The sequence below is a fragment of the Arvicanthis niloticus genome, chromosome 1, assembly GCF_011762505.2.
Source record: "Arvicanthis niloticus isolate mArvNil1 chromosome 1, mArvNil1.pat.X, whole genome shotgun sequence".
Taxonomy (NCBI): Eukaryota; Metazoa; Chordata; class Mammalia; order Rodentia; family Muridae; genus Arvicanthis; species Arvicanthis niloticus.
This window is the reverse complement of record NC_047658.1, coordinates 74,072,242-74,091,621: the sequence shown is the minus strand read 5'-3', so window position 1 is coordinate 74,091,621 and position 19,380 is coordinate 74,072,242. Positions and strand designations below refer to the sequence as shown.

The window sequence follows — 19,380 nt, the reverse complement described above, 5'->3', positions numbered from 1 at the left end:
TTTTTGACACCAGCTGTGTCCATTCTTGACCCATCCCAAGTACAAATGAGATGATTTGCCTATTTGTTCTACTACAGTGTTTGATAAAGTGTACTCACAGTTTCCCACCACGAAAACTCCAGGATTTGCTTTTCATAGTAAAATGTCTTCCACTATTTTGCAGTTTTTTTTCACAATCATAGCACAAAGGACATGCCAAAATGGATGGATAAAAACTAATGAGGTTTCAGCCCTACACAAAGATCTATAGGCCACTGAGGAAAGAGAGTGGGAGAGGTGTTCTTTTCCAGGGAAGAGCATACCAATTGGTTGTCCAGTGCTAAACCGTCAGCTCTGAAAACATACATACATTATACAGACCTGACAGGTTATATCTAGGAATATATGCATGTAAGAACAATTAATGAAAAAATATGCTGTGAATTTGAAGAACATGCAAGAGTATATGGAGGTCTTTGGAGGGAAGAAAGGGACCAGAGGAATGTTGTAATCATATTAGAATCTCAAAAAGGAAATAAAGAATAAATTTGAGAGGAAATGGGGGCAATATGGAAGGCATTAGAGGGAGCAAGGAAGTCTTAGGCTTTATTGTAAGAACTGATATAGCTAAGTTAGATGGTAGATCTATCAAGCTCATCAGAAGAACAAAGCGACTTAACCTCCAACACAAGGGAATAAAGTTAGATTTAAGGAAGAAAATCCTTTCTGAATACATGTTTACAGGTAGTCTTCCACACATCTCAACTAGGCTGAGTCTAGATGTCATGAGGGATAAGAGTAAACACTGAACACAGCTGCCTTGAGAGCGATGCTATCTCTGCCACTCAATGACTCATTTCAAACCTGTCAACTTGAAATCACAATGCTGACTGTGTAAGTCATGCTGAAGGCTAAGTCATCTGTCACCTTGACACTCATCTACTGCAGCCTCGGGACATAGCACCCAGTAGTTATTCCTGGGTAGTCTACATCCCACATCTTCTCCCCCTCATTACACGTCAGTCAGTTCCAGGGTTTCAGGATCTCCTCTTCCTGTTTCCTATGTGAGTTATCATTCCATGGTTTTAACTAGTTAATATGCGTCATTTCATTCCAAGTGAATCTTTAGTGCAAAACCATCTCTGAGAAGCACAACTCCATTCCTGTGTTTGCATCCCTGAGCCCACACACTCAACATTCAAAGCTGGTGGCTTACCCAGCCTTCCCAGACATCCTACATTTGTCTGTTATATCAATATTTGTGTGAATAAACCCTTATCTATGTATCCAAATTGAAAACTATCTTTACTAGTTTTTACAACTGATGCCTTTTATCTTTTCAACCCTCCCCATTGACTTTTCCTTTAACATCTCATAACCATTACTTTCTGTCAGGCCCTATACACACTCCATGTTCCTTTCACCTGAAATTTTCTATTATACCTGTATTTTTGTTATGTCTCATCTTAATCACCTCAAAGACACATTAACTTCCTAAAATTCCACTATTACCATGTCATTCCTGTATATAAAACACTTTGGCTAATATAATGCATGAAATAACTCATAGACTGGCATGGCAGATTTTGAGAGTATCTTCACTATGTGGCATCCTAGGAGTTGTGTGTTTCTAGTTACACATGTTTTGCTGTCACCATGGCAACACTGTTTTAATTATACAATCATGTTGGGAAACCTGGCTACCTAAGGTTGTAATCTACCTTGTCTGGATGGGTCCTCTGAACTTTGTGCAGAATGGAGGACTCCCTTGTTTTAGTGGGGCTTCCTATTCCCTGTCTGACTTTATCTGGAGACCCACACCCCCAATCTTCTTTCTAAGAAATGTTATATAGTCCTTGGCAAACCTAGAAGTTCTACTTTCTCTTTCTCAATAAGAACCTGCCCAGCAAGTACTTGAGATTCCTGGAATGCCTCTCCATGCAAATGAGGCATTTCCAGTTCTTTAAACTCTAGCCAATGATTTTACATTTATCCATAAAACTCCTTTTTGCTCTCTAAGGTTCATACATAGCCTTTCTTCACCCTGAATAATGTGTATGCACACCAGCTATTATACTGAAGATCCTCTAAGATGTTTCACTGAGTATCGTCTAAAAGAGTTGGCCCCGCTCGCATATGTGGCAGAGGATGGCTTTGGTGGACCTAAGTGTGAGGAAAGGCCCTGGAGCCTGAGGGTGTTGGGTGCCCCAGTGTAGGGGAATGCCAGGGCAGGAAGGCAGGAGTAGGTGGGTGGTGGGGGAGCCCCTCAGAGAGGCAGGGGGAGAGGGGATGGGATATGTGGTTTCCAAATAGGAGACCTGGAAATGGAAAAACAATTGAAAAGTATATATATATATATATATATATATATATATATATATATATATATATATATATATAGTGTTGTATCACCCAAGTCCTTGGAGAAGGCTTTCCTCAGACAAGTACCCAGACAGATGGGGATCCTGAAGGCCCTATATATTCTTCCAGCCTGTTGTACAGTAGCACCTGCCTACCCTGAGGGAGGAAACCAAGGTTGCAGAACTACAACTGGCCCCCAATGCCCATACCACACAGATAAAGGAGGGAGGAGAGGGGAGCACAGACCTACCTCATAATGGGACTTTTGTCCTATTGTCTCCTTCCTCCTTTATCTGAATTGATCCATCTCGGTGAAAGAAATCCAGATTATAGGGACCTCTCCTACACAAAGACTCATGGCAGAATTCCAACTCTGAAAATATTGTCCATATTTTACAATCCTCCCTTATTTATCTATACCATTCTGATTTATCATCATTGTAGAATTTCTTTCAGTATCTTATAATCTTAGAATTAGATCTCCTTAAACTCAGTAATCACAACCCTCTCTATTAACCCTTTACAGCAATAAATTCATTTAACAAATCTAAACTATATTTATTTCATATTCTAGTATAAAATTTGGACAGGCTATGAAAAATTTCTAACCCTTGATTTCTCATCTACCAGTAAAATAAATAATGTTATCTACAAGAGTTGTTATAAATATTTAGCAAGTAATATATTCAAAATCTGGGTTCATGTTATTCTATAAATTATAGGTTCCAGTATTAACATTATTAATAAAAGGTGGTTAAGAATAAAATCTCAAATACATTTTCAATTGTCTTGGTAGTAAAGACTCCCCAGTGTTTTAACTCTTTATATGTCTGTCTCTTGCTGCTATATTATAGTAACTCATTGCTATTGCCTCTATGTATGTTAATGGAAGGCATAGAAATGCCATCACATAGTTTAGTCTGGTCCAAATAAGTCACTCTTCAAGAGTTACAACAAAAAATTGGTATGATATGTTTGTCACTTTCTGTATTGAGACAGGTGCACTCTGACATAGTATTCATCTCAGCAGAGGCACAGACACAAAACCATAAAGTCTCAGGCATAACAGAGTTCTTTGAGATTGTGTAAGAATGTAATTTCAGGTCTCAGCTTGAACTTAAAATTAAAAGATCTTAAGTTCAAGTTTCTGTTTATTAGCTGCCCCCAAAGCACAACTCAGGAGAAGCACATTCCAAAGACTCAAACAAACATTCCAGAAAGAAGGGTCCAAGATAAGAGTTTATCAAGGAGATGAGCCCTTAACACAGTATGCCTGGGTAAACAGAAGCCACTTAAGCTGACCCTCTTTGTTGTAAAAATAAGGTGCAAATTTGAGTCACCTAGAAACTGAGCCTGGGAATGGTTGTTTGAAATCCTGTTGAAATCCTTTATGGTTATTGTTTCAGAAGAAATTAACTGTCTTTGTGAATTCTGTAAAAATGGTATATAAACTACCCTTAGCTTTAGTTCAGGGTTCTTCTTGCCTGTATGCAAGAGAACCCCAGTACACTGGTTATTATCAACTTATCAGTAAACCTCATGTTATTGCCTTGAATCTCGTCTTGTAGGTGTCTCTGCAGGGGCGCATACCCCCCCCCCCCCGTTTTCCCGTTTTGGATCTTTAGGTCCAACAATTGCGTATCAATAGATCATTCTGAGTGACTTTTCCATAAATCAGTAATGACTATAATAGTGCCCTGAGACTTTGTATAATAACAACTACAAAATATCAAGTGCTTATGAGAACAGGCCTCCTAGGCTTTGCTTTTGTTCTCTCTAATTTAAGCAACAATGATAGTTCTGTTGAGAGCTCCATGGTAATCTATCCAAGTACAGCAATTCACACATTAGTACTTAGAACTCTACACAAAGAGAAAGTTTATTCTTTTTCTTAATTATCCTCTTCCAATGCAAGCCTGCTTCTTCAATTTTCAGCAGAAAAGCACAATTACCACTGTGCATTTGGGAAGTGTGTCAATAGCTTTTATAGAAGGAATATCAGGGGGCTAAGGGTTAATGATGTTGTTCCTTGGCATCAGCTGCCTCTGTGCTCTGTGGCTTATGTGACCAGAGTAAAAGCCTGGAGCCTTCTGTATTACTAAGTAGTCCTCTGTGAACCTAACAAAAACCAGAAAAGCATTTGTCTCCAGGAATCTGAAAAGAGAAATGCATTTAACTCTTTGACCAGGAAGTAGAAGGCAGAATTACTGGGCTATAATTCCCTCACAACCTTGCAGATCCAGCCCATCACTTTTTTGTCAAGTGATTCTTGAGTTTTGTAGGACAGTCTGACATGTCTCCTTTTCTTCTCAATTATAATCCTCTCACAGCTGAGTCACTGCACTGATTGCCTTGCACTATAAGACCACTCAATTCCTGAAGAGTGAGGATGATGTCTTACTTAGGGGAGACTTCCCAGAGCATGATGTAGCATACCTGGAATCTAATTCATCCTGCCTATGACTAGGTAAGGAAACACATACTCAACTGTTTAAATTACAAAATAAATAAGTAAGAACAAAAAGGGTCTTAAAGGACCTGAAATTGTAGGGACTTGATGAAGCAGAGGCTGGACTTCAGGACAAGGACATCATAATAAACAGAAGAATGTCTACTGAGGGGTGGCCACTGAACCTTGATGTTCCCTACCTGACATGACACTCTGGGTGCTTCATGGGTGAGGGGGCTTTGTTGAATCTCAGCTGTAAAACACAAGTTAGAGTTCAAGATGTGCACAGAAAAGAAGGGGTTTTGTAGTCACTAGAAGACACTTTTTTGACTACCTGTAGTAGGCAGGAAGGCTCCTCTCTTGGTTGTGACCTGACTCTCCTTAATCTCAACAGTGACCTGAATTCCATGAAAGTTCAGGAAAGGGAAAGACAAGAACACAGGTACAGGACTAGTGGGTCTGATATAAGAGGAAGGCACAGAGCACTCCTAGGTATGGCTCCAATGAGCACATCTAAGAGGACCTAATATGGCAAGCAGGATGCTGTCCTCCTTGTGTCTGGGCTGCACTCAAGAATGTGCTCTTTAAATTTGAAGCTTTGTGTCAGGTATGAAGGAGATAGACTCAATAGCAAGGACAGACCTTAGAAAGTATCTTTTTAAAAAACAAAACAAAACAAAACAAAACAGAGATGCACTGAAACTAATAAAAGAGAAAGTAGGGAAAAGCATCAAACACATGGTCACAGAGAAAATTTTTGAACAGAACACCAATGGCTTATGCTCTAAGATCAACAATCAACAAATGGGACCTCATAAAATTGCAAAACTTCTGTAAGGCAAAGGACACTGTCAATAGGACAAGACAGCAACCAACAGATTGGGAAAAGATCTTTACCAACTCTACATCTGATAGAGGCTAATATCCAATATATACAAAGAACTCAAGAATTTTACCTGACTCAGGAAGTTTTCAACTAAGCCTTTCCCCCTGACCTAGAGCTTCCAGGCACCATTCCAGCTTCCACAGTGACATTCTGCTCTAGCTTTGGAGTGAATACAGGGAGACTGCTCACAAGAACTGCATAGCAGTTTCTGAATGTTAAAGAGAAAATTAAACACATCACTCATGGCCTGTGAAGCTAGTGCTTCTGAAGTTGTCACACTATTAGTAGCATCCTCCTGGGCTAGTGTGCTGTGAGGATGAGAAATTGAGACCATGCAGAAAGGCCTGGGAGAGTCTCCGGCTGACTGGGAGGTTCAATGAGATCACTAGGTGTCTGTGAACTAACAGCTTGTAGCAATGTGTCCCTCTGTGATCTCTGTGTCAATGTGCTTAATTCTTCTTGTTGGTGTTCAGGCCAGACCTGTAAAGAACAAACCTTCTGACTCCGGGGAGCAATATCTAAAACTACTAAGAGTGCTGGGCTGGAGAGAAAGCTCAAATAAATGTCTGCAGTGCAGCCACTGTGGGGCAGAGACAGCAGATGAGCCAGCTTGCTGACCAGCCTGTATCAGTGAGCTCAGGGTCAGTGAGAAACTATTTCTCAAAAAAACATGAGGTGGAACCAGACTGAGAAAAACACCTGCTATCTACCTCTGGCTTCTCATGCAGGTGCATCCATGAACACCTGTGCATATATCCACAAAATCATGCACATACACCACACACACACACACACACACACACACACACACACACACACACACACATATACACACACACATGTGCAAACATACACATAAGCAGACTAACAAGATGTGGTGTATTGATGGTTTTTGTAGAATTGTAACCATACCAACAAAGCTGAGAAAGAGTCATAACAAATGGCTATGAAAAACATCAGCTCTCAATATGCTTCTCCCAATATGGAATTCCATATCTGACCTCATTTCCACAGCCCAAGTCCTGAGTTTCATCTTGTTGCTGGTTGTGAAAGTTATGAAAGTCACTTTATGATATCTCCTTAAAGGAGGGGCCATGACTGCAAACAGGCTCTGGGAAAGGGTGTTAATACCAATTGTTAGGTCCAGGAAGATTTGCAGTATATCTTGTCAAAGCCTGAATTAGTCTTCAGACTGTAGAGACACATGGGGTGAACATCCCAGAAGGATGGCTAGATGGATGAGCAGTGTGGCAAGTGCTGACAGTGTTGGACCCTAAGATCCAAACCAGGAGCACATGCTTTCACAGAAACACTCCCGGACAGGGGGTTCGATGCAAAAGCAAGAGGTTTATTGATCCAGTGCACTGGGGTTCCTCCACATAGGCTAGAGGAACCCCAAGCTAAAGCTAAGAGCAATTTTTATGCAGTTTTCACAGGGCTCATGAAGGCAGTTTTACAATCACCTTTTAGACAATGCTAACCACAAAGGCTGACCTCAAATGGCCACTCCCACACCCGGTTTCTTGGCAATACATATTTGCACATTATCTTATGACAATGAGTGTTAGCTACATCTATCTTACCAGAGCTCCTGTTTACCCAGGTTTATTGCGCTAAGGGCTCAGCTTCCTGATAACCTTTTATCTTGGGTCCTTCTTCTGGAATGTATGTGTAAGTCTTTGGAATGCACTTCTCCCGGAATGTGTCTCTGGAGAAGTTAATTTTTAAGTTTAGGCTGAGGCCTGAGATTCCTTCAACAGCTGCTCAGAACTGTGTGGCTAAGCTCTATATGGTGCTGCCTATGACCCCTAAGCCTGAACACCCCAAAAGCTGCACTAAGAAATGTGTGTTCTGTGAGTCATGCAGTGCTCTGGTCTTTACATTTATCATTTACACAAACTGTTCTCAGACTTGGTTAAAGACTGTTTGCTTCATTAGTGCTCCGATTCCATGTGCTAGAACATAATCTTGGCTGCTCCTTGTAGCCTTTCTCCTGTTGTTAAAAATACGTCCCTTATTCCATTGTTTTTTTTCTTCTAAATTCAGCACATTCTTAATGATTAGTGATTTAACAATACAAAAATAGATTCCATTTTATCTAAATTTTAATTTATACTAAACACTCATCCCAGTTTATGGGGTCCTACTGGATTAGCAAAGGCATCTGATAAAATTGGATTACAGTATTACTTCCTCTGTCCACCAAGCTTCTATGACAACTGACATTTGTTATTTCCATATTGACCACACAATGGGCTCTCCTCATTTGAATTTGCACTACAAGTGTCTATTCCTAAAGCTGACCCAAGTAAATGCCGACTGCCTCGGACTGTGGATTGTCATGAACATCAATCCCATCATCATGGCCAATTTACAGTTCCCTTGAGAGTAATGTTTTTTTTCCTAGTGCATTCTCTCCTCTAGTGAACAACTATCAATTCATGCTTGATGGAAGACCACATCTATTCATTCACCACAGCAATACACATAGATATCAATTTCCTACTTTCCAGCTTTACAATGATGCAAAAGTGATATGCATTCATCCCAAGCCAAATAGTTTTGAATTTTGATCTTTTCCAAGTTAATGCATGTGAAAGCTGGACAGTGTCACTAAAGTGTGGTTTCTGGGTGACCGTGTATTCATGAGAGTAAACAACTGAAATCTATAGTACATTTTGCTAGTAAGTTAGTGTGTTCAGTAGGGTAGGTGTATGGATAACATTTGTGACTTACAACATTTACATGGTGTTTATTGGATGTCACCCTATCATAAATTGATGAACATCTGTTTTATCTACTGCTCCACATACTTTTCTAAGTGTTATAAAATAAATCATATGATACAACTACCCTGGAGTAATATACATTAATTAGAGTGTGACATAAATATTATTAACAATTAAAGTTTTATAGTTTAAAGCTAAACTATTAGATCCATAACAGGAAGACCTTCCAGGTGTAGGTGACTCAGAAATTACCCCTTGATGCAAATCAGTAAACAGAAATATTGGTTAAAGGTGGAAGTGTGTGGGGGTAGGCTAAGGGTACCAGCATGAAGAAAGAAATAAAGATAAGAAAGAATTGTCTTCCACTATTGTTATTTACTTCAATTTTCGTGACAGGGCCTCTCACTAAACCTGGAACTCACCATTCTGGCTATACTGACTGAGGAGTAAGCCCTCAACATCCATCTGTCTCCAACCTTCTAGAGCTGGGATTACAGATGTACAACCCCAGACTTGGCTCTTATATGGGTGTTGGGAAACTCAGGTCCTGGTGCTTGTTTAGCAAATACTTTACTCACTGAACCCTCTCCTCAGCTTCAATGGAATGTATTTTAAATTTTGAACAACTTTTAATTTAAAAGTGTCCATTGCTATGCAACTCCATAAAAAGTTAAGAAGTTCCTGCATTACACTCCTGCTTAAACATGTTTTCTAAGAGTATTCATTTTGAAATAGTTAAGATCTTATGTCTGGAAATATTTGCTTTCAAATGTATCTATCACTCTATCATCTATCTATCTAAATCTGTATCTATATCTATCTATCTATCTATCTATCTATCTATCTATCTATCTATCTATCTATCTATCTATCTATATCTCTCTATCTCTGATTAAAATGTCCTATATAATTTTATTTTATTAAACTTTCTTTTCTTCCCCATTATTGCTTCCATATTGTGTTTGTCTTCTCTGTTTTCTTACCCAAGTCCATGAGGAATAAGCTATATGCTCCCAGTTCAGATATCTAAAGTGGCTTTAGCCCCTGTGGGCAGTGAGAAGAGAAAGGATGGAGTGGAGCTTAGGGCATGAAAATTCCCTTCAGTATCTTTTTGAGGCTGGTCTAAATAGTGCAACCAACTGTCATAAACAGCATTTGTGGGAGCTGCTCTGGGAGCTGCTGATACTGGCTTAGAATCAGGAATATTTGAAGAAGATATGGTGGTGTGGGTGGTGACATGGGTGTCTAATGCAGGCAGAAAGAAGGATTCCTTCCAGTAGGATAAATGCAAGCCTGATGTTAAAATTTTAGATTCTAGCCCTACTTCCTACTTTCTGTTGGGTCCTCTATTTCCCGGGTGTGAATTGTACACTACTCATTTAGAAAACAGATACCATCAGGTTAAAGATTACTAAATTATAACTATACTTTCATCATTGTCTATATGAGCCAGAAACTAAGAAAGTCTCAGTAAATTTATGTTAACAACTATAGTTCAGCCTCCATAAAAAAGTCTGTTGCACAGGTTTCAGATGACTGAGCATCAGTTAACCTCTTTCCTTGGTTACCCTTCTGGGTTCTCATTCTACCATACAGGTTAATGCTCTCTTGTTTCTTGGGCTGGTTTGGGATAATTTCTTCCATTACTCAACCTACCATACTTTTTAGAAGACTCTAGACAGGATATGGATATAATTCTTTAGCCTCATTTTATTGTTCTAGGGAAAAGAATTTCATAACCAGTTGGAAATGATAAAGATAATTTTACATAGGGACATTTATTTCTTTAAGCTGACTATCATCTAGCTAAGGTAAGTTTGTATAGTCTATCTTTTAGGAAAGGATAAATATGTTTTTATTTGGATTTGAATGTGAAGTTGCATTTTTTAAACTCAATTTGATCTTCATTATTTTGCCTTTCTTTATTAACACTAATTAGTTTTCAGATATTTCTTACACAAAGAATAATGTGCCTAGCGTCACATTTGTTGATATCTTAAAAACTTGCCATTTACCAGCAATTGGTAACTATGGTTGTTAATACAACATAGGTATAAATTCCCTGCTTGAAGTAAGGTGTGAGAGAAGAGGAGGCTGTGGGCTGGGGTGAGGTAACTGGGTTGCTGTTGACTGGAGAGCTAGGCTGGGTTTTGGAAGATGCCAGTATGGGGGAGCTGTGCTGGGACAATGAATGTTTGATTATCCCTGTCCTTTGTGGGTTTCCATTCTGAAGCAAAGAAGATGAATTCACAAAGAAATCCCCAAAGGGAGGCTATTTAGAAAAAGAAAGCAAAACCATAGCTTTGAATGGAACCACATAAAGTAAGTTCCCATATACCACGTAAAAGCAACAAATGTCTTTGGATTAACATCAAGAGTACCTTAACATATTAATAAAAATGAAAGGACGAGTGCAGAGCAGTACTGTCCCATATGTACTCAATAGCGTTTGGGTACACACATGGTTTGTATTATAATTTTGCTCTAGCTTTATGTTGCTGGGAAGCCTTTGTAGGGTGGTAACAGTGGGTAAACATAGAAGAGTAAATTAGTTTCTTCCTACCTGCAAAATGCCTTTGGCTACTCACACATACTCCTTGCCTTTTAGAAAGTTACCTCTGTTCTTTCAGATGTGAGAGGAAAGCCTGCGGTAAGAGTTCTTAGCTACCAACAGGACCACTATCATTGCTGAGTTAAAAATTGCCAAGTGTGGGCTTTCTCATATTAAAAGCATAATTTAATAGCATTAGAAGCCATGGGGCATATCCACCAAGGCTCAGAGAATAGTTCTTGAGTGGAAACCACGCATCACCTTAGTTCATTACATATTTCATAAGTTAGTTATCACTTTTAAGGTCCAATACCGAATGAGAAGCAGCTTAATGACTCATGGAGAATTCACAGGAGTCAGTTGATTGTGTCTAAAAGCCAGTGGCCCCTGAAATCCCTTGTTCTCATGCCACCCACTGTCTAGGGTATTAGATGATGCTTTCATTGTATTTTATCACTGAGTCTATTTTTTATGTCATCAAGGTTGTTTTTCTTGTCCAAATGAAGCCTGCATCTCCAATGAAGTCACCAGATGCAGTCTGTTGATGCCTTTGGCTCTGGCTACTGATTTGCCTGTGATATCTTCTCTTGGAAAAAAAAAATTCAGACAGTCCAGTGAAGTCTTAATAGTTGGTTAACTTTAGGGCCCGAGTATTTTGTTTCAGTGACAGGAAAATGCAAAATCCAAGAGATACAGACTTTATGTTTTTACTTAATATGATTTAGAAAAAGTAACCTTATTTACTTTGTGCTTCCATTAGTTGCCTTCTGATCATGACTGACATGATCAGAAGCACAAACGTTATTTATATGCCTTTGATTTTTTCTATGTGAAATTAAACAATGACATTCTATTTTAAGAAGGATGCTAATATAATTTATTAATCAAATTGGGTATAAAGAAATGAAAAGCAGTACAAACAGGAATTATCTAAATAAAACTAGGAAATAATTCTTCGTGACTTTTTAACAGAATGGATGGGCACCTAGGACAATGCTAGATTACTTCTTATAATCTTCAAATTATTTATTTATATGTGTCCCATGTATGCGATGGCACATGTGTGGAAGACAAAGGACAACTCATGGGAGTCAGTTCTCTTCTTTTACCATGTAGGTCCAAGGATTGAACTTAGGCCATTAGGCTTGCCTGCAAGTGTCTTTACCCACAGAGCCCTCTTACTACTTTTTAATGGTTATTATATACCACCCACTTGTGGGTATTCATAGTGTGTGGATGATTTATCTCTCTTCTAGCCCCAAGGTTTTCCGGTGTCAGTCATGATCAGAAGGCAACTAATGGAAGCACAAAGCAATACTTCTTCTATCCTGGTTCCTGACTTCCTCCTCATCTGCTTCCCAAACTACCAGACCTGGCAGCATTGGCTGTCCCTGCCCCTCAGCCTCCTCTTCATCCTGGCCATGGGGGCCAATGCCACCCTTCTCATCACCATCAGGCTGGAGGCCTCTCTGCATGAGCCCATGTACTACCTGCTCAGCCTTCTATCCCTGCTGGACATTGTGCTCTGCCTCACAGTCATACCTAAGGTCCTGGCCATCTTCTGGTTTGACAACAAATCCATCAGCTTCTCTTCCTGCTTCCTCCAGATGTTTGTCATGAACAGTTTCCTGACAATGGAGTCCTGCACCTTCATGGTCATGGCCTATGACCGCTATGTAGCCATCTGTAAGCCTCTGCAGTACCCGTCTATCATCACTGACCAGTTTGTGGTTAAGGCTGCCATCTTTGTAGCAATCAGAAATGGGATTCTTACTATGCCAATCCCCATACTTTCTTCCCAACTGAGATACTGTGCAAGAATTATCAAGAACTGCATCTGCACTAACATGTCTGTATCCAAACTTTCCTGTGATGACATCACTTTTAATAAACTCTACCAGTTTGTCATAGGTTGGACCCTGCTGGGCTCTGACCTCATCCTCATTGTCCTATCTTATTCTTTCATTCTGAAGGCTGTGCTTAGGATCAAAGCAGAGGGAGCTGTGGTCAAGGCCCTGAGCACATGTGGTTCCCACTTCATCCTCATCCTCTTCTTCAGCACAGTCCTGCTGGTGCTGGTCATCACTAACCTGGCCAGGGAGAGGATTCCCCCCGATGTCCCCATCCTGCTCAATATCCTGCATCACCTCATTCCCCCAGCTCTGAATCCCATTGTTTATGGGGTAAGAACCAGGGAGATCAAGCAGGGAATACGGAACCTTCTTAGGAGGTTGTAAGAAGTAAGATGATAAATATTGGTAATCAGAAACAATATTTGTGTTGCATAGAATATTTAAATATTTACTGCAGGAGTACGTTCATTTTTTTTCTTTAAATTTCATCATGATATGTTGAGTCTTAGCTCCCACAAACTTGCACTGATACGATGTGAATATTTCCTTTCATACATATTTGGCTATCTGCAGCAGTCACATATGGTAGAGAAACATGCAATGGACAGGGAGTTTACTTAATTTAACTGACTTTAAATTGCATTAAAATTTCATACAAGCATGTGATGTGTTTTTATTATATCACTACACCCTTAACCGAGGCCTCCCCTCCCCATCATTCTACTACAAGATTCATCTTTCAGAGCCCACAGAATCCAATAAGAAAGAAAAACTTTGAGGGGGATGGGCTCTCATAAAAATTATTTAGTTGATAAGAATGGTGAGGGGCTGGGGATTGAATCCAGGACTTTGCACATGGAGTCAAGTACTCTAACAGTGAGCTACAACACATCTTAAGCATTACATGTTTTAAAAAAGGTGCCTTATATGTTTCTAAGTCCCTTAAAACCTTCAGTGCATATATGTAACTTTAAATCGTTAAGTAATTGTGTTGAGATGGGACCTGATGGAGGGAAGCTGAGCTGTACGAGATGGTAAAGTCAGTCACAGATAAAAGACTGAGAGCTGGGAAATGAGTTTTTCGGTTGCACCCAAACCCTGAGGGTTTTGCATTCTGGAGTTATTTGGAAGTGTCCATGGCCTAATCTATGTTAGATGAACTTGCTAAGTTGTAACTATATATGTCATATAATGAATAAATGTAACTTCAATAGTTTAAGAACTTTCTAGTTTCTGAAACTGCTTATGTGCTTTTACATGTCACATCTTTTGATTCTCCCTTAATGTAGCTCATTCCTGCCTCCTGCTGTGCATGATGCCTCGACAGATTCTAACATTTTTATTATATATATTTTTAATTGAACTACAATTTATTTTGAAATGACATTATAGACAAATGAAGAATGAGTAAACATTACAGAACTCATTTGATTTAATTATCTTGCAACAGACATAACTGTGGTTTTATTTTATTTTTCCTCTTGTTGAAATAGATTTTTTTCATACAATATATTCTGATTAGTTTCCCTTCCCCCAACTACTCTCAGTTCCTGTCTCCTGCCCCACTCATCCAGATCTGCTCCCTTTCTGTCTTCTTTTAGAAAATAGTCATCTAAAGAATAAGAATAAAATAAAACAAAGTAAGAGAAAACAAACAACTCAAAACTGGAGAAAACAAATGCATTGAAGAAAAAGCACAGGATACATGTGTGGATGCAGAGACACACATGTTTGCAAACATAGGAAGCCCCTGAAAACTCAAGGCAAAGGACCTCTGAGGTTAAAAAATATGCGATGGCATCTACTTCTGGGCATGCAGTCTGCCCTTATGGTTTGCTTCCCTAGTGAGACTCCCTTGGAGAAAACAAACTGTTCATTTACAAGTGGTTATCACTTGGAGATAGCTTTTGGGCTGGGGCTCTGGCATGTGTTCTCTTCTGTGCTCAGCTCTAGGATTCTATCTGGTGCAGACCATGCAGGTCCTGTGCATGTTGCCCCAGTCTCTGTGAGTTCGTATGTGCATCAAGAGTGCTGTCTAGAAAGTTTTGTTTCCTTGGAGTCCTCCATCTTCTATTGCTCTTACACTATTTCCATCTCCTCTTCTGCTGGGGGGTCCCTAGGACTTGAGGGGAGGGATTTGATGGACACATTCTGTTTAGGGCAGAGTGTCCCAAGGTCTCTCACTCTCAGTTCATTGTCTGGCTTCGGGTTTCTGTTTTTGGTCCTGTTGGACCTAAAGATCCAAAACCAGGGGGACCTCCTCCCCCAGAAACACTCATGGACAAGATTCCCTGCAATAACATGATATTATTGATAATGATAATGAAAACCAATGCACTGGGGTTCTCTTGCATGTAGGCAAGAAGAACCCTGAGTTGGAGCTAAAAGCAGCTTTCATACCATTTTTTTACAGAGTTCACAAGGACAGTTAATTACCTCTCAAACAATAACCATAAAGGACCCAGTTTCTAAGTAACTCAAATTTGCACCTTATCTTTTACAACAAAGAGAGTCACCTTAAGAGGCTTCTGTTTACCCAGGTTTTACTGTGTTAAGGGCCCGTCTCTCTAATAAACTCCTATCTTGGGTCTTTCTTCCTGGAATGTTTGTTTGTGTTTTTGGAATGTGCTTCTCCTGAGATGTGTCTCAGGGGCAGCTAATGTTTGAGTGTAAACTTAAGGATCTTTTAATTTTAAGTTCAAGCTGAGACCTGAAATTACATCCTTACATTCAAATTACATCCTTACCATCCCACCTGATGCAGAATTTAACTTCTCTAATGATGGCTGAGTAGTGCTTTCAGCAGGGAGGCCATGTGCTGCTCTGGAGACTTCTTTGCACATCCAGCAGCCGCTCCTGCTCATGCTCCTCACACTCCGCCATTTTATTAAATAGCCCCTCTTTAGAATATGAACATCCAGCAGCTCTTTCCTTGTGGATAATATGTTTTATAGTTTTAAGGTACTCACACACTGATATGTATGTTTTTAAATGGTCTTGTGCTATGTTTTATCAATGCCTGACTTCATGTTGTCCTGCCTGATTTTTCCATCAGATTTGAGGCACCATCTGCACCCCTCTTTTTGCCACTTGTCTTAGATGTATACATTTTTTCTCTTTGTTAAGCCAAGCTTGTCAGTCTCACATCTTCTAGATTCAGACATCTGAATTGGTAGATTTTGCTAAACACAGATTCTACTATTTGCAGTTCTGGTCATACTGCAAGTGTTAGTGACTATATACTGCTTGCTATGCATTTCCAAGGATTAATTTATCAGAAGCTAAGCCTCTTTTGGAATAGTGACTGTGTGCTATTTCTTGACAGTCAATTGAGAATGGCTTTTGACACGCTGATGAAAGATGACCTAACTGTTCTAAGGGAATTTGTAAAGAAATTTAACTTTCTTTAGTATTTTCTCTCACCAAAAATAGCTTTTATCATTTTTCTGTTTCATAATATTAAAGTTTGATTCTAACCAAAATATAAGATACTTCAAACACCCTTCTACAATCCCTCCCTCCACAGTCGACTGCTAGTTCATTTTTTCTGATAATCTTACTTTAAGTGCATACTCAGTTATTCTCTTAGAAAAATGTGACATGACTGTTCCCACTTATAAATTTCCCCTGTTCTCCAGCCTCTGTTAAAGCCTACTTAGTGCACAATGCCTGACTTTATTCACCAATGGAGGTAATTTGGTCTCTTAGAGTCTTGAGTGTGCCTCTCTGTAAGCTCTCCCATGCCACGTGAAGGGCTTTATCCATCTTCTCAACCTCATATGCTTTAGAGTAGCTGATATATCTTGTTTCTTACATCCTTTGGGTGTTTCTTAGGGAAAGGCTTGTATTATTTATATACTATATTCCCAAAAAAGGCAACTGAAAAATCTCCTATAACTTAAAGTTCAATGCAGCCTCATATATCATAGAACCCAAGACTTCTTCCCTTGGAAGGAGGCTGAGTTTTATGTAAACCCTGACATACCAATTTGGCACCTTTGATCTCAATATAAGCTCTGTTTTTCTCATCTAAGGAAGAAAATATTTACATTTGTATTCTGTTTTTGAAGGTCCTAGAAGACTTAATTTGTGAGATAATTCTGAACCTGAACTCAGTTGGCAATTAAGTACTAAATGCAAATGCCTCGGTTCACTTTGCTTTACTGCTGCTTCTGATTCTTCAAGCACAGCTCACCTTTATTATCTAACACACCATGTCCAGGTAGCAGGTCTGCCTGCTGTACCATTCACAGCCTCTAGGATAGTTTCTCTCTTACGGGGTCTTGTTCCTTATAAAACTCTTTGCTTATTTGAAGATTATATAACACTATGTTTTGGAATTCTGTTTAGAATCCATTAAAGTCTCAATCCTTTGGCTCCATATTAGGTGTTGATATTTGGCTCCCATTATGATTGAGATGGACTCAGCAATGTTCTTCACAAAGAAAGATTAAAGTTTGTCCAGGGGCTGTGAATGTGACTCACTGGTAGAGCATGTGTCTATATAATTTGGTATGATCTGTATCCTAGAGTTGAGCCTGGTTTCACTGCATATGGAAGTGAATAATGTTCTATATTTGAAGCTATATACTTCAAATATAAAATGGAAATGGTTAGGTGGGTAAAATATTAATGGAGCGAGCACAAAGACCTGAGGTCAGATCCCAGAACTTGTATAAAAAGCTGGCATGGTTGCATAAGCTTGTAATCCCAGTACTCGAGGCAGAGGCAGGAGGGTCCACATCTCTTTGTTCAACCACTCTAGTGGAAATGGGTGAACTTGAGGTTCGGTGAGAGAGGCTCTGCCTCAGCAAAGTAAGGTGAACAAGTGAATAAGAAAAGACATCCTGACATCAACCTCTAACCTTCATATACACACATTCATGGGCAAGTACACCTGTGTGCACGCACGCACACATACATACACACCAATGGACAACAACCTCAAATTAGTCATTTGGAAGAGAAATCTCTATTTCTTCCTTTCCTTCCTATCTTTTATACCCTCCTCTCCCTTCCCCTTCATTTCGTTCTTCCCCACCTCTTTCTTCCCCTTTCCTTCCCTCCCCTCCTTACTTTGTTCCCTTTCTTGCCTTGACCACAGAATTATATATGCCAGGCAGCACACTAACCACTGAGTTACACCCATGGACCCACAGTTTTCTTTTTAATTTCTCCCATTTATTTATAATGTTTCTTTGAGGCCATATAAAAATGCTTTCTGTGAAGGTAAAAGTCAGTGATTTTAATAATGTTCCATCAAATATCTAGAAACTTGGTATCTCCATAGCAGGTATATTGCTTATTTACCTTCCAAATTGCTTTCTAATCATTTTTTGATGTGCTTCTTTCAATATCTTTTTAGTTCCATTAGGTCAGTATTGGTTTCACTGACTTTTGCATATCCTACTGGGGAAATTAGATTAACAAAAGTACTTCCAGGATAGATTAATAAAACGTGGAATGTAATGGAATGAGAGAGGGATCTATCTATCTATCTATCTATCTATCTATCTATCTATCTATCTATCTAATATCATATCATATATAGGTAAATATATATATATATATATATATATATATATATATATATATATATATTAGAATAGTAGTCCATATTATAATATAACCCTTTCTATTACAAACAAGCTCATTAGTGAATGCAAGTACATTTTTCGAAGTGTGTTTGTGGAAGGTGAGACACGTGTCCTGAGCAGTGGGATGGGCAACTGTGTGCAGCCACCCACCTTGCAAATTGGAAAGAATCAAACAATGCAGACATAACTCATCTCCTAAAAGATTGTACCCTAGTACTTGAAATGTTTTTTATTTAGAAGAACAGTAAAAATGGAAAAAGAAAAAGTAAGAGATGATGAAAAACCAGACTGAGAAAGCTCTTTGGACTTTTCTGAACGGTGTAACCTGCTTGAATTGTTGTAAACACATGGACATCTTATTTCCACTGGTACTCAGAGTCTCTGGGTAGGTGATTCTGATGAAGATGGGGAACAAGAGGAAAAGAATGAAGAGTGGTATGAATTGCAAGAAAAAAACGATAAAAGATCCAAGCAAATTACTTCTTTAGGCTGCTGAAAAAAAAAGTTAGCTTGCTACAGTGCAGAGACTACTCTTTGAGAAGGCGTTGATGTGAACACTGGGGATGAAATGAGCAGACCCCTCCTCACCTGGCAGCCTTTAGTGGATATTTAAGTGGTGTGTGTGAGCTGGTGGTTTGGGGTCAGATGATCATGTAGTGACTGTGGGTGGCTGGACACCACTGCACAGTGCTTGTAAGTGAAATATAACACCAGGGTGGCTTCTTTTCTTACTTTAGCACAATACAGACATCAATGCCCAAACACAAGCACTTTTGACCACTTTGCACCTTGCTGCTAGAAACAAAGACAGCAGAGACACACTGGAACTCCTCCTGATGAACCACTACATCAAACCAGGGCTAAAGAACAACTCACAAGAAACTGCTTCTGATATCATCAGGAGAACCGAGCACCTATCACTACCTCTTTGAAACTGTGGAAGGCTGTACAAAATCTTCGCCTCCTTCTTTGTGA

At 39.3% G+C, this 19,380-nt stretch overlaps 1 protein-coding gene and 1 pseudogene across 1 annotated transcript; both read left to right on the top strand.

Annotated features, from left to right (window-relative positions):
- Positions 1-9,480: 9,480 nt before the first annotated feature.
- LOC117722243 (olfactory receptor 56A4-like) lies at positions 9,481-14,120 on the top strand. The gene is made up of 2 exons (XM_034521245.2): positions 9,481-10,215; positions 12,212-14,120. Exon 2 carries the CDS (start codon positions 12,236-12,238, stop codon positions 13,190-13,192), a length of 957 nt encoding a protein of 318 aa, XP_034377136.1. The 5' UTR covers positions 9,481-10,215; positions 12,212-12,235; the 3' UTR covers positions 13,193-14,120.
- A 4,535-nt stretch (positions 14,121-18,655) lies between these two features.
- LOC117714421 (ankyrin repeat domain-containing protein 49 pseudogene) lies at positions 18,656-19,380 on the top strand (annotated as a pseudogene).